Source organism: Camelus ferus, chromosome 18 (assembly GCF_009834535.1).
Source record: "Camelus ferus isolate YT-003-E chromosome 18, BCGSAC_Cfer_1.0, whole genome shotgun sequence".
Taxonomy (NCBI): domain Eukaryota; kingdom Metazoa; phylum Chordata; class Mammalia; order Artiodactyla; family Camelidae; genus Camelus; species Camelus ferus.
In genome coordinates this window covers 1,635,974-1,651,146 of record NC_045713.1, presented here as the reverse complement: position 1 = coordinate 1,651,146, position 15,173 = coordinate 1,635,974, and the positions used below count along the sequence as shown (strand labels likewise).

General features: G+C 44.7%; 1 protein-coding gene across 1 annotated transcript in view; it reads left to right on the top strand.

Annotated features, from left to right (window-relative positions):
• The window catches only part of AUTS2 (activator of transcription and developmental regulator AUTS2), a 1,021,658-nt gene that overhangs the window by 712,183 nt on the left and 294,302 nt on the right, over positions 1–15,173 (top strand). The window contains 1 exon segment of the mRNA XM_032459496.1: positions 12,474–12,503. Within this exon segment, the coding sequence (XP_032315387.1) occupies positions 12,474–12,503 (30 nt within the window).

Genomic DNA, 15,173 nt, shown 5'->3' with positions numbered 1-15,173 from the left:
CTGAGTGCCTACTAAGTGACAAGCACTTTAGTTATATTCTCTCAACTAATCCCTGTTTTTGCAGTTGCCAAAGTTAATGCTTTAGGGAATTTGATGTCTTCCCAGGGTTACTCTGTTGACTGAGTTCATTAGATTATCCTTAAATAGGCCTTATATATAAATAAACCCTGTGCAAAGGACTATCCAGGTAGCCCCTAATTCTGATTGGTCAAGATCTCTGGACAGATTCCAAAATGGCTGGCTTCCTAATGGTACCAGTAATCACTTGATGTTTTTTGATATTTATTCTATCTATCCAATTATTTATTTTGCCAATTTGGACTTGAGTGAAAGTCTTAATAATGTCAAAGCCCACAAGTCATTGTTTTACTACGTATAACCTACAAGTTTAGATGGCAAATATTAGATCTGTGCATTTTACTTTATTCCCTATAAACAGGGTTAGTGACTATTTGGCTGAAGAATAAGTCCAAATTATATTAACCTCCAAAAAATGTGCATCAAGAACTGAAAGGAACACTTAGAAAATTGAATTCTAAAGTGTCTTGCCTTGTTGCTATTTTATCTGTGAAATAAAACCATGTGGTACCAGAAAGATTCCTTTTGTTTTCTTCTTTGAGAGGGAATGATAGTTTCTGTTTTTGTTTGCTTCTTTGGACTATTGTTTCTGTTTTTGTATAGCATAGTATCAAGTCTTCAAACACCTCCCAAGCAGAAACCCTTACAGAATATGATTTTCCCTCTGGCAAGAAAATGGTATGAATATCCAGCCCAACATTTAAATAACTATTAAGTTACCTCATTTCTGTGTGTGATATAACATCTTTCAGGAAAGAGTTGAAAAAAAACTATTAATGTTTCTCTCTCAAAAGGGAACTCTGTTACTTCATTGGTGGGACTGTAATTTGGTGCAGCCACTATGGAAAATAGTATGGAGATTCTTTAAAAAACTAAAAATAGAGTTACTGTATGATCCAGCAGCCCCACTCCTGGGCACATATCCAGAGAAGACTCTAATTTGAAAAGATATGTACACTCCAATTTTCATAGCAGCACCATTTACAACAACCAAGATATGGAAGCAACCTAGATGTCCATTGACAGATGACTGAATAAAGGAAATGTGGTACATAGATATACAATGGAATACTATTCAGCCACAAAAATGAAATAATGCCATTTGCAGCAACATGAATGGTCTTAGAGATTATCATACTAAGTGAAGTAAGTCAGACAAAGATAAATATCATATGATACCATTTATATGTGAAATCAAAAAAATGACACAAATGAACTTATTACAGACAGACTCAGACTTAGAAAGCAAACTTATGGTTACCAAAGGGGAAAGGGGAGGGAGATAAATCAAAAGTTTGGGATTAGCAGATACAAACTTATATATAGAATAGATTGGGGGGGGAAGGGTATAGCTCAGTGGTAGAGAGTACATGCCTAAATGCACAAGGTCCTGGGCTCAAGCCCCAGTACCTCCATTAAATAAGTAGATGAATAAACCTAATTACCTCCTTCCCAAAAACATTAATAAATAAAATTCTTTTTAAATAGGTAAACAGTAGGGACATACTATATATACACAGGTAACTATATTCAATAGCTTGTAATAACCTATTATGAAAAAGAATATGTATAACTGAATCACTATGCTGTATACCTGAAACTAGCATCATACTATAAATCAACTACACTTCAATTTTTAAAAAATTAAGGAATCTGAAAAAAAATTTTTTTCTCTCCAGGGGAAGGTATAGCTCAGTGGCAGAGTACGTGTTCAGCATGCACAAGTCCTAGGTTCAATCCCCAGGACCTCCATAAACCTAATTATCTCCCCCTGCCCCCCACAAAAAAACTTGAATTTTTTTTTTCTCTCTGGCTGCTTTCACGTGCTTGAACTCATTCAGTTCTCACAGAAATCTTATAGAGAATGTATCATCCCCTTTCACAGGTTAAAAAAGATGGTAGGCTCCAAGATGTTAAGAACCTTTCCCAAGACTGCATGGCTGCTAGATGGAGGGCTCAGGGTTGGACCCCAGGTCAGCCTCAGACTTCCTGAGCACTTCCTGTGGGCGGGTTCCAGGCGAGGTCTGCTCCTAAGGGAGAGTGTCCAGGGTTGGGGGGAGACATGGCTGGTGGGCTGCGTTCACTGCTGCTTACGGTCATCGCAGCCACTTTAGTTTCAGCTTGCCCCTGCTTACCCTCTGCCAAGCCATTAATCGGGAAGATATTTTTCAAGTAGTTCCTTTGTATAGTGCATGAGAGAGAGTGGTGGTGCCTTGTATTTGCTGGCTACATGGATTTGGGGGGATAGAACTGGGTTCTAGTACTGCCTTTGCCATTGGAAGCCTTAACTTCTGATCTGGAAAACAGGAGGGATCGTCGCACTGTCCTCCCAGGGCTGTTGTCAGGATGTTCCTCTGTAATGGCTGGTAGCTGCTGGCTGGCATTTTTAGGGGGCAATGCTTTGAAATAGTTCCCAGGGAGAACCCCACCAGGAATAGCCATGCTGCAGGGATAAGACATGAGATGTACTTCAGGAATCAGGCTTTTCCAACTCCGACAGCTCAGAGCTGCTCTTCTGCTGTGGATCCTCCTCTTGCTGTCTTTTTTTTTTTTTTTTTTTTTGCCTGAGGTCGTCAGTGTCCCTTAGGCAGGGAATTGAATCCTGCAGTCCCACTTAGCATGGAAAGCAGGAGCTACGCACAGCGCTTCACAACCTTAGGGTCTGGGAGGAAGACCAGTCCGCAGCAGCTTCATTACCTAGGGAAGAAGAACTCCGAGTTACAGGCACTTTAGGACAGATGCTTTTACTTTGAGTGCTGGCGAAAATACAACTATTGAAGGCAAGTGGATGAAAAAAACACCTCTGTTCATACTACCCTGATCATTTAATCTATTCACATTCATTCTGCCCTCCTGAAGGTGAGTCAAGCCAGGGTGTGTCTGCAGAGTGGCAGCACCACTTCTCCCCTGGCTAGGGCGCCTGGTGGTCACCAGAGGTTCCCTGCAGAACACAGAAATGTTTCCTCCTCTACCAGGAGCTTCCGCGAAGAGCTGGAGCTCCACCGGAAATGTGGGACATGTGAAGTGAGCAGGGGGACAGAGGCAGGAGGAATCCATACCTCATCAAATGGTTGTTGAGCATATTTTAGGGTCCTGAAGACTACACTAGGTCCTGTGATGGTACCAGGGACACCAGACTGCTCTCTGAGGAACTCATCACCTGCCAGGAAGCAAGGCTTCGACATGTGATGTCAGTGGAGGGTTGTATTCTGTCTAAACTAGAGCCGTTAGATTTCTAGCACCTGGCACACATGCTCTTAAAAGAAAAATCTCAGTCTTTTTGAATAGTGAATGAACGAATGATCTCTAACATCTATTGAGTGCTTCCTACCTGTCCAGCACTGTTCTAATCCCTTTTCCATTTATTGTGTATTATTATATTTATTAATGCAGTGAATGCTCTCAACAACCTCATGAGGTCGATACTATCAAAAGCACCATTTGATAGATAATGAAACTGAGGCACAGAAAGGCAGGTTGTTTGCCAGAGGTCCTACAGAGTACATGCGGTGGAGTCAGGTTTCGAACCCAGGCCACCTGGGTCCACAGTTCCAGAAGAAGCAGAGTCAGATGGTCTTTCAAGAGCTTGTCAGCCAGCATTTTGTTCCAGAATGAGGGCACCCAGGCTTTGTTATGTGCTCATCTGGCTCTGACTTCCTTAATACTTGAAGCACCCTCCCCCTTTCTAGAACTCAGAAGAGTGCAGGCCAGCCCCATGAGGTCCCACCCCACCTCTCCCCTGGCCCCGTCAGTCCTCTCATTTGTAGTTTCTCTTACTGAGCACATTTCTTAAACGAGGAAGGTTGCTCTGCTTTAAGGACATACAAATGGCTTGCCCTCACCTGTCAAGCATGATCCTTGTATTTTACCAGGCCCATTATGGACGCAATCTTTCTGTCGAAAATTTGCATACCTCCTTTCTTGAAAAGTAATGACAGCAATTTCTTTCCCTCCGCTCACTTTCTGAGTGTCTCATTTAACGGCACCTGTGAAACCGACAGGCGCAGAGATGAGAAGTGAAAGAGAGCAGTTGATTAAATCATCATCAAGTCGGGCCTCAGAAAGTCAATTCTGCTTGCCGTCTGCAATGATATCCTTTTATCTTAAAGTAATGAGCTATGGCACTTCTGCATCGGGTAATGCGATAAGTTCTATTAGCATGTTCCATTTGCCTCACAAGCAAGGGCAAGTCATTTTAGCTAGCTCATATCACTGCAATCAAAGCAATTGGCTTCCCAGGCAGAGAAGAAAGGGAAAAGGCTCAGGGTGATTTCTATGGATCACAACACAGCGGAAAAAATCGACTCTTGTATTATTTTAACCCATAACATACTTTTCCTTTTTCCTCATCAGCAAATTTGGGCTTTATTACCTCACACAGGACTCTGAAGAGAACCAGGCTTTAGTGGAAGCAAACCTTGGGGGCTCAGGCCCCACCCAAAGGAGCAAGCAACTATGATCTGGAGAGGGCAAATTGCAGCATTACTGGGGGTCACAAATAGAGCCCTGCCAAAGAAGATAGCAGAGGAGGTCTCCTTGGTAATAACACTGTGGTCTCATAATAAACTCTTCCTTCACACCGTCTTCAAAGTCGTTTGTAATAGGTCCCCAGGCAGGTACGGATTAATGCTATTGATGACTTAGAATCAGTAAATCAATGACAAAAAGGGAAAGGATCTGTTGCCTAATCTTAAAAGAGATGGTTTACAAATCACCTGGCCCTAGACTGTCAGTTTTACCTTTGGACAAGAAACTCATTTTTCTCATTTTGGCACTCACTGAGGCTTGGGAGCTCTGGGTTTTAAGTAAATTTCATCTTTGGGGTTTATGTATGTTTATACCTGGCAAAATGTGACTTCCATTCTCCTAAGGGAGAAAAAGTGCTGAACGCTCCAAAAATTTGTGAAATACCCACTTCTTTCCCTATACTTCCAAAAACCCCACGATATTTTAATGAGCTAAGTTAAATTTACAGCATATAAATTGTTTTATGAACTATGACTGGATTTCCAAGTGACAAAAGGGAAAAAATATTGAAAATTAACTTGTGGGCTGGAAAACTTCAGGTTGGACAACTTGATTTCTTGCAATATATTTGTACTTCTAATGAGCGGTCAGAATGAACCTGGCACATAGTAGGCACTTCAGAATTATTTATTGAATGAGAATGTGTGATCATCTAAGACCCTGGAGGGAAAATAAGCCCCCTCAGATCACATTGCTTGTTTGAGTGCTGGCCAGTTCAAGCTGAGAACTTGCAAAAACTCCGGATTCTGAGAAGTCCCCCAATAGGAATGCAAAGGTTACCAGTACAGAATTCCAGGAGCTTCTGAAAGTTTGTTCTCCCTTTTGCCTCCTAAACAGCTGAAGGTTAATAGCCCTTGTATCATTTTCAGAGGTGCTCATATTGTGAATATCAGAAGCTTATACTCATCTGTTAACGTATTGCTGTTTTGATCAGGCTTTTATTTTTTCTGAGCTGTGTTACTTGATCACACGTGGTTATCGTGGAGCTACAGGGGAAGCCGGGCCAATGGCGTCATTTTACAGTGAGAAACCTCAAACCATTTTCAAGATTAAAATATTTTTTTTTCTTCTAGGGCCCCAGTAGTTTTAAATTTTACTTACAGTCCAAAGCCAATATGAGAGCAACATAAGCAATGTGGAAGGAGAGCTTTGTGGAGTGCCAGCAGGGAGACAAGGTCAGAGCTGCCGTCTGCGGCCCTGAATGGCTGCCCAGTTTTGCACGTACAGGAACCGGGCCGGTGGGAAGATGGTGGTGGATGTGTTGTTAGTCACCGTACTGCTACCTGGCTTCTTTAAATAAGAAAATGAGTGTCGTGTTTTCTGCAGGTGGCTTCTTCTGAAATTGCTGTTAGGTGAGGGATGTCTTTATGTCTTAGATAAACCACCTGCCCCAAAGGGGAATCGATTTGTTTTGTTACCAGCAAAGTGAAATTGTACTTGATGTTAGGTGCTGTAGTGTACAAGTTGGGGGTTCTCCCTCATTTTCCTCTCACTTCCTTTAGGCAGAAAGAAGAATAAAATAACTTTGTTCAGCAATGGTGTTCAGCCCTGACATCTTGGGTGGCAATGATAAATGGATTTGTGATACGAAATAACTGTTCCAGCAAGGTCCATTGAGCAGAATAGAGCGCAATGCCCTCCTCAATGTCACTGTGTGTGATATATTCAATGATTGCCACTTTCTGCTTAAGAATGCATTCCATCACAAGGTCCCTGGAATTCCATCTTGTTCCTTCATTCTGAATGAGGCAGAGAAGTGTCGCAGACCTTAACTGATTCCGATTTGGATCGGAGTCTTGAAACACAGATATTGAGATTCCCAAAGGGAAGCAAGAAATGTTTGCTTTTGAGGAAGTACGATAAAATGATCATGTCTAAAAGGCCCAAGCCTGGGCCTTTTAATGGAAAAATCTTTTCTTTAGGGCCCCAATTCTCTTGACTTTGCTAAGAATTTTAACCCTGCCCAGTGTACAAACATGCATCCCATTGTATGAAGTAGACAAGTTAGTCAGTGTTTCCTATGCCTTCTTTCTTTTGAATTACGTAGTTTGCTTAGGCTGTGTGGAATCAGGAATTCTAAAAACGAGAGAGATGGATGTGTCAGTATGACGGAGCATCTGCTGTATCTCAAGGCCTAGAGAAAGATGAACCCAGCGCTGCCCTCACCTGCACAGAGCCCACACTCCAGCAGGGAAGGCTGTTGTGGCCAACAGTGGAAATACAGTTTTGTAAGGGATGGAGACAGAAGCAGTTGGTTCTAAGAAGAAAATTGGAATTCTAAGAATTGTTAATTTTAAGAGTATTAGAAGATTCATAGAGGGAACTGTGTATTTAAAGGTGAATTAAAGGATTTTACCTAGAAACTTGGAAGAACAGAATTCCAGCCAGAGGAAATTGTTAAGTGCAGAGATGGGAAGGCCTGAGGGTGTGATCGAGCGTGCTGAGGTGTGGCTGCAACAAGGGATGTGTTAGGATAGTGTGGATGCAGACTGAGGCCAGACCTTGAGCTGTTTGTAACTAATCTGCTGCGAGGTTAGTATAGCAGTTGAAAGTAAGCATTTGAGAACTTTTTTGGCAATTCAACAGAATAATTTTATATCTCTGAAATCTAATAATAACATATTTTTGTCTTTGCTTTTCTTTTTCATTTTTCTAGCAATTAATTTTTATTATATTTTACAAAGTATTGGTCTACAGCATATAATAAATTTAAAAAAAGAAAACAAAAACAAAAGGTCCTCTACAGAAAGCTTGAGAAGCACTGTGTTGGAGGAGTGGTGAAAAGTGGGGAATGGGAGAGTTAGAAATAGTGTAATGAGTTTTCATTGGCCTCTAGGCCCTGGGAAGTGTCATGATCAAATTGAAATTTAGGAAATCCATTCTGGTCAGTAAGGACTTGGATTAGAAAAGAAAGAGAACCTAGGCCCTGTGAAGCAGTCATGGGGGCCTTGACATGGTAAAATAAAAGTCTGAACTAAAGCAGTGGCCATGGCCATGAAGATGGGGAGGATTTAGAAAACAGAATTGATACTGCGGGGTAAGAGAAGGAGATATGTCTGCTTAAGAATGGAGTCAAGGATGATGACCAGACTCTTCACTTGGGCAGCAGAGTGACTGCATGGTGATGTCATTACCAAGACCGGCACGGGAGAGGGGCAGGTATGGGGTGAGCAGAAGCTGGTGAGTTCGCATTTAGGTGGATACTTGAGCCTGAGGAGTTTATAGGGTTTCAGGCAGGGAGTATAACAAACAAAAAACATTAGTTAATGATAGTTAACATCAATTGTCTACACTTACACGTACTGTGCCTTGTCTAAGTTGTTTACATGTATTAACTCATTTTAGTCTCACTTTCTTAAGAGGGAAATGCCATTGTTACCCACACTTTACAGATAAGCAAACTGAGACTCGAAGAGTTTAAATAACTTTCCCAAAGCCCCATAACTGGCAAATGGTAGGCATAGAGATTTTTTAGTCTCAGCATATACATGGTAGGTGGAACCCAGGGAATCTTTAAGGACTCCCCTGGTAATCATACAGAAATGATAGACCCACAAATGCAGCTCTAGGGAGACAATGACATTAAAGAATATGCAGAAAAGGAAGGGCCATGGAAAGAGTCTAGGAAAGAGCAATATTGGTGAATGTGTACAAGGGAGAGATTCCAGGATGTTCAGTGGAAACAGTCCAAATAGCCAGCACTAGGGAATTTTTTTACTAGATTATTTACAACCCATACAGCGGATACAGTGCAGCCTTTTCAAAAATGTGATTTTACTGGGTAAATTTTACTCATTAAACTAAAATATTTAGCATGTGAAAACAAAGCAGGTTACAAAATGGTACGACTTCATTTTCTTTTCCTAAAATCTGTGAGTGAAGGATGGAGAGAATGAATGGAGGAAAGACTTGAAAGAAACGTGCAAACATGTCCACAGTGTTTATCTGTGGATGGTAGGCTTATGGGTGATTTTTTAAAATGTATTTAACAAGTATGTATTAATTTTCAAAAGGAGAAAATATTGAGTGGGGGTGTTGGTTGGTTACTTGCAGAGTTTAAGAGGTGGAATTTCTCTGGGAAAGGGAGAAGTTGCCTCTGAAGGTTCGGTTTTAATTTGGGAAACAAGAGGGAAGAGCAGGTGAAGGGGAAGTTGGGTGCTGATGGGCTGGGATGCCTGGAGGTGCTCAGGTTGGGAGCTAGTCTCTTTCTAATTCTGCCTGCGAGGCATGTGGCTTGGATTTCCTGCCTCCTCTTTCCCTCTTTTGTCTTTAGTGGGTTGGGGTCATGTCTTTGTCTGAAGGCAGAGGGCTTCAGAGCTGGTTGTTCCGTTTCATTCCTGGGTTTTTAAATGGAGGGAAATGTTTTCAGCTGTTCACAAAGGGCTTTGAAATCTAGTCATGGAGAGTACTCTGTCCCCTGGTTGTTAGTGTGCAACCTGTTTGCTAATAAACCAGTATGGGACCCGATGTCAAAATGCTTAAAATGGTCAAATCAGCTGGGACCCCGTTTCTGCATCTGACATGCCTTTTCCATTTCCCAGCCCCACGCAGAACGTAAACCTGCATCAGGAGGTGGCTCCACGTGAACTCTCATAAATTGGAGTGGGTATCTAGGGAGCGGGGAGCAGACACTTCTTCTTTTAACCTTTCAAGACCAAGAATCATTTGGCTAGAAATCCACAGCGTATTGAACTCAGGGTGTGAAAGCCGTCCAGTGTATTAAATGTGAATTTGAGACCGTGAATTCTCCCCACACCGACTCTATAAAACAGCCTCCCTTTTTCATAAAGCAGGCCCATAAACCGCTGCCAGCCAAGCAGAAAGACTCCTTAGGACCGTGGCCCGCCTTCCGTCTGGGGTTGTCAACAAGCCCCCTTTATGAGTGGAATAGACCTCTTGTATGTGTCGAGCTTCTGGCTCTTTACAGAGTGTGTCAGGAGCCAGGCTCGGCAAACGTTCGGCGCTGTTTGCTGAGTGCATTTATTGCCTTTGCATAATTTATGAGCTGGAGGGGTTGACCATCATTCGTCTCTGCCAGGGGCTGGCACTCGAGGCTCCAGAGAGCGGAGCTGTAAATTGGATGGTGCGCTCCTGCTGAGCTCACGGCAAAGTCCTCGGGTCAGTGTGGGAATTTAATACCAGAAATGGAACTGTTTTCTCAGCGCACCATGTGGGCCCCAACGCAGCACAGACTGTTTTGGCAGACTCTGCGACTGGCCTTGTCGAGGGGCTGTCACTCACCCGGCATGTTGTGTGGGGAGCCTGAGCATTTTTAATCGGCTTGGCATCCGTGCTGCTTCCATAATGGATACCAGTAGGTCTCAGTTCTTCACCATATGCTTAACTCTGGAGACAAGGTGCTTCTGGGTATATCAGTAATTGCTTGATGCAGAATTAAGTGGACCTTGAAATTAGAACTGGACTGTTGGAAAGCGGGAAGCTTAACACTTTGATAGAAATAACGGTTCCCAGAGACGTACTGCTGTTCTGGTGGGGGGAAGGGGCAGTGCTGGTTCTTCCCCGGCTCCCCATTCCTTCTGCCCCCGCACACCAGTCCTTGGGGGGTGTGGGCAGTGCCCTGCCCCAGCCTTCAGCTGTCCTTGATTACCTCACAAGGCGGGCCATGAACATCTGGGAGAATGAGCCTGTCTGGCAGAATCCTCTTTGCTCTTCCACTCCCCTCCTGAATCATGCTTTGTCAGTCTTGAAAATGTGCCTGGAACTCAGGAACCTCAAGGAAGGCTTAATTAAAGGCATTGGAGAAACCACACATTCAGAACTGTTGTGCTTTATCTGTCTGGTGTTCGAGGCCTTCAGGGTCTTCATCTCGCCCATCTTCTTTCTCAGCTGGTTTGACTTATTATAATAGAGCAATCACTCATCAGGCAGAAGAAGGTTTAGACAGTCTGAGGTTGGAAGCTTGGTTGAAAACAATGGTTAAAGCACCGTCACTGAAACTGTGATACCCCTGTGGCATCGAGGAGCCAGTGGGATGAGTAGAACCCTCCTGGCCATAAGGTTATGACGCGAGTTCCTAAATGCTTATTGAATAGACAGCTTAGGCTGGAAAGAAGAAGCAGTTCCCCAGTTGAGGCTTAATATGGCAAGGTGCCCATTTGGATGGGGGTTTTGTTACTTTCAACTGAACGTACTCTAATGGTGGTATAAACAATAAGGTAACTTATTATTATCTGAACAAAAAAGTCCAGAGGCAGGCTGCTGTGAGATTGGTTCACATGGCTCAGTTGTGCCAGGATTTTTCTTTCCTTGTTTTTGTACTTCAGCTTTTGGCCTCATTTTTGCAAGGTGGCTGCCACAGGTCTGGACAGCACATCCACATGCAGTGAGGTTCAAAGGCAAGAGACAAGTGCTTCCTGCTTTTCTCCTTTTTTTTTTTTGAGGAGAAAAAGGTTTTCCAGAACCTTCATCAGATATTTTCTCAGGTCCCAGCCAAAAATGGGTCTTATGGCCACCCTTAGCTGCAAAGTTGGGAAAGAGAGAATATCTGGCTTTTTAAATCTCAAAACGTCTCAAAACTAGGGAGAAGGGGCTATGAATGGCTGTGAGTGCGTAGCCGGCAGTGGCTGCTCTGTAAGCAAGTTTATTTCCTGTTTTTGTTCATCGCCACACCAATTCCCTTGTCCAGGTGGCCATACTGAAAAACTTTGGCATCATCCTGACTCGTCCCTCTTACTTGCTTCCACGTTGTGTTGTCAAGTCCTGTTGGTTCTACCTTCAGAATTGCTCTGCTGTCTGTTCTATACTTTCTTAAACTATGCACCATGCAGATTTGGACAGTGTGACAGTTGCCAGCCTGGTGTCCCCCTGACCTGGGCCTTTCCGCTCTCTCCTCCACCCCACAGAAGAATCATCTTCATGGAGTAGGTGCAGCTCTGATTACGCCCCAGCCCTGCTCAGTGGGTGCGTGCGAGTTACCTCTACTGCGAAACTGAAAGCTCCATTAGGGCCAGTCCTATGACTTGATTGAATATCTGACCAGCTTAACAGTACTTACCAAGGGCTGCTGAGTGAGGGGGTGGATATATTTATCTCCTGAGTATTTACTCTAACAAAACACATCTTGTTTTTTAAAAATCAAATATTGGATAACAAAACACTCTTAGTTTTTAATAAAATTTTTGTGTTCTTTTTTCCCTTTACTTCTAATGAGGAACCCAGTGCTTTGAGTTAACTACCATTTTCTGGTCTTCTGAAACCAAACTCAGCAATTGGAATTTGGGGTCTGTTAGATATGGTGTGAGTCTCCTGCCCTAAGACTTTTGTTTTGCCTGTATTGCTGATTTGTTACCCGGAATTCTTGTCCTTGGCTTTACTAGAGTACACCCCTGCTTTCCCCTGGGGCATCACAAGCGGTGAGCCTGCCCGTCATGTTCAGTATCCTTCAGAGTCCAAATGAGAGAACACGATGCCCAGAACTCTGCCTCTTTTCCTCTAGAAAAGCACCAGGAGGAGAGAGCCATTCACCTTAGCTGAAGGTAGAACATCTCCGTTAGAAATCAATTTTGCTCCCCCACTGTGCGATCTTCATTCACCTCCATCCCGTGGCCAGGTTGGCTCCTCTGTGGACGTCCCCTCTGTGGGGCAGTGAGGGTGCTCCCTGGGGTGATCAGCTGACCGCAGGTCAAGCCACAGAGCACTGGCGTCATATGAACTGGCATCAGATGAATTCAACAGAGCAACTTCTCCGCATTTTGCTTCTGTTTCTGTTTACAGCACTTGAGCAGAAGAAACTTTCCAGTTCAGACAGTGTTTCCCATTTCCTTTGCTTGTCTTTTTTTTTCCTGTAGCAAAAGCAAAAACATATTCAATTTTTGTACTAATGCTTTTTTTTTTGTCTTCCTTTTCAGTGTGACAGCGACAGTGACCAGGAAGAGAAGGTAAGCCTCCCTCCTCCACCCATCATGGGCACGGTGCCTGAGCACCACGAACACCGGGGTCTCCCTTACACAGCTATTGGGGGGGGGGGTGCAGCTTCACATGGGCAGCACCTCTCTTCTGCCAAGATGGGCTTCATTCATAGTGACGCTTCCTGTGATAAGAAATAATGAATTTAGCTGTGAGAGCCACTTTTTCAAAATAAGCCTTTTAATACTGTATATATGTGATACTCAGTTTTCACTTTATAGAACCAAGAAGAAATTATTTATTTTAATAGCCATCTGGTTTTTCTTGTTTAATCCTTGATTGGAACATAAAGTGTGCATTTATAATGTCATTCCTTCATTTCTTTTACTGACTCATATGCTTCTTCCTGCTTTTCTGTACATATTGACCTTCGCGATAGAAATGTCAATGGCATGTTCCTAGGAGTGTCTTTGTGGGGGCACAGGTGGGCGGGGGCTGTCAGATGGGAACTGCTCTCTGGTTGTCCAGGTGGATGGTCGGGGGCAGGGCAGTTCTTCCAGCAGGTACATACTCTGGTTCGAGGCTGATGGCACCAGCCTCTGCATCTCCAGTTCCACATGGATCAAGAAAAGGAGCTCAGGTTGGGACTTTCAGAAGATTGGATCACAAACTGGTAAAGTGAACATTCTGCTGCCTGCAGCAAAGGGATTGTTTGTGTGTTTGTTCTTTCTTTCTAGCTGTCCCAACCCCCCAGCCAAATTTCTTTCCAGATTAATTCCCACTTTATGTATTTCATAAAGAGTTACCAAATATCATGGTTTCTATATTGCTTGGCACCAGAAGGAAGGGACATGTTCTCCCTTGGCCAGTTTCTGGATCTGTCCTGCAGAGCTGGTCTTACTGAGCCCTGTTCTCTGACTCTTACCCGCTGCGTGCTTGCGGATTTTACTCAGAACCCTGCCGGGTGGGATCTAGTGGGATGTTTCCGTCAAGCCCAGAATTTTCCCTCCTTCTCTGCTGCCAGCCTCCAGGAGAGACCTAAAGGCTCTCGTTCTGTGCTGTCGTTAATTTGAATTCAGCATATGTAGCCTGTTATAAAATGCGAGACATCATCATTTGAGCAGGTCAAGCATATTCAGATGAAGACAAATGGTGCTTATTTGATTTCCTTAAAATCAGGAAATGAAAAAAGTGCTCTCTGGAGAAATCATGTTCTGCCTGACTTGGATGATAGACCAATGCATGTCCCCCGGATAAGAACAGGCTCTCGCCTTGAGGTTTTTATCTCTGAAGGACGGCGAGGACTGTCAGCTTGCTGACATGTGCATTATCCATGTCATTTTAAACAAAGTGACCTATGGAAGGGTGCGCTGTGCTGTGACATGGTAATGGGCTGTTGGATGACAGTGAAAGTACACACTGGAAAGGGGCTGCGGATTCTTCTTTTGTTTAACTGACAAGTAGGAGCTTCCTTCCCCTGGCCCACAGGAGTCTTAGCTCCCTGGGAGTCGGTCCCCCGTGTCTCAGGCAGCCAGTGTGCGGTGGGTGCCGGAGGCGTGTGGGCAGCAGGAGAGGGGCCAGGGGCGTGCAGGCCCCTCCCACATGGTAGTCGTCGTCCTGTTGTGCCGGGCAGCCCAGGCACCCAGGGAGGGACTGGGACTCTCTGCCCACTCCAGAAGAGCTTTTACAGGTGATGTTCCATCTCCCCTTCCAAGTGGGTGGCACCTCTCCAAGGGGATGAGGCTTCCTCGGGGTTTCACAGCCAAGCAGACATTCTTTCTTTAAAAGACAACGTGAATTTGGGAAGTGTCACAGTCTCTAGCAGTGGCAGGAGCGGGTAAGGTCGCCTGGTGTTGCCTCCCATGCAGGTGTCTTGATCAGCAATCTCAACCTTGACTGCACTTCCAAATCCCCCGGGAGCTTACAAACCCCAGTGCCAGTGCTGCATCCCAGGCCAGCTGTCTCAGACTCTCTGCTGGTGTCTAGACCCTTTTCTAGATGGCCACCTAACTCTGGTGGTGTCCAGGATTATCAGAGCTGCCTGTGGTTTTCAGAGGCAGCTGGAGGCCAAGGTGTTTGCTGCATCCTAAGAGCAGCTAGTCATCTCCTGGGACCTGAACCCCCAAGTCTTTGCTGCCCAGGCTCCCATCTCTGAGCGTAGGAAGCAGCAAAGTGTCAGTCCGAAAAAATGGGCAGTGGGAGGGTAGCCAGCACCCACGTCTCCGAGTTTGGGATGATTTCAGGGCAGTGGAGAACAAGATGTCTGTAGGCAAGTCCACGGGAGGGGTGATGATGGGGACCCGTCGGGAGTGTTCCTCTGACACATGCACGCTTCCTGCCTCAGCTGCCCCGGTCACTTTTCCTGTGACTGTGGTGGCCCTGCAGGTCCTCTTCTTAACTGAGGGCTGCCTCACAACAGCACTCACATCTCTGTCCCTGCCCTCCACCCCCACCCTCCGAGGGCCCCCAGCAGGAGCAGCCACTACTCTGTAATTGCCATCCTTCCTGCTTGGCCCTGTTAGAGTTAAGACTGTCAGGCTTCTCATTTTGGATGAGATTGTCTGGTGTTTATTACCGACTTTAACACCATCCTCCCAGACTTCTGCTCTGCACTGGAGCCTGGGCCCCCATCAGCCTCCTCTGTGCCAGAGCCTCTTGCCTGAGCCCCCCTCAGAGCCCCTGGAGCTAACCTGGGCGGCTTT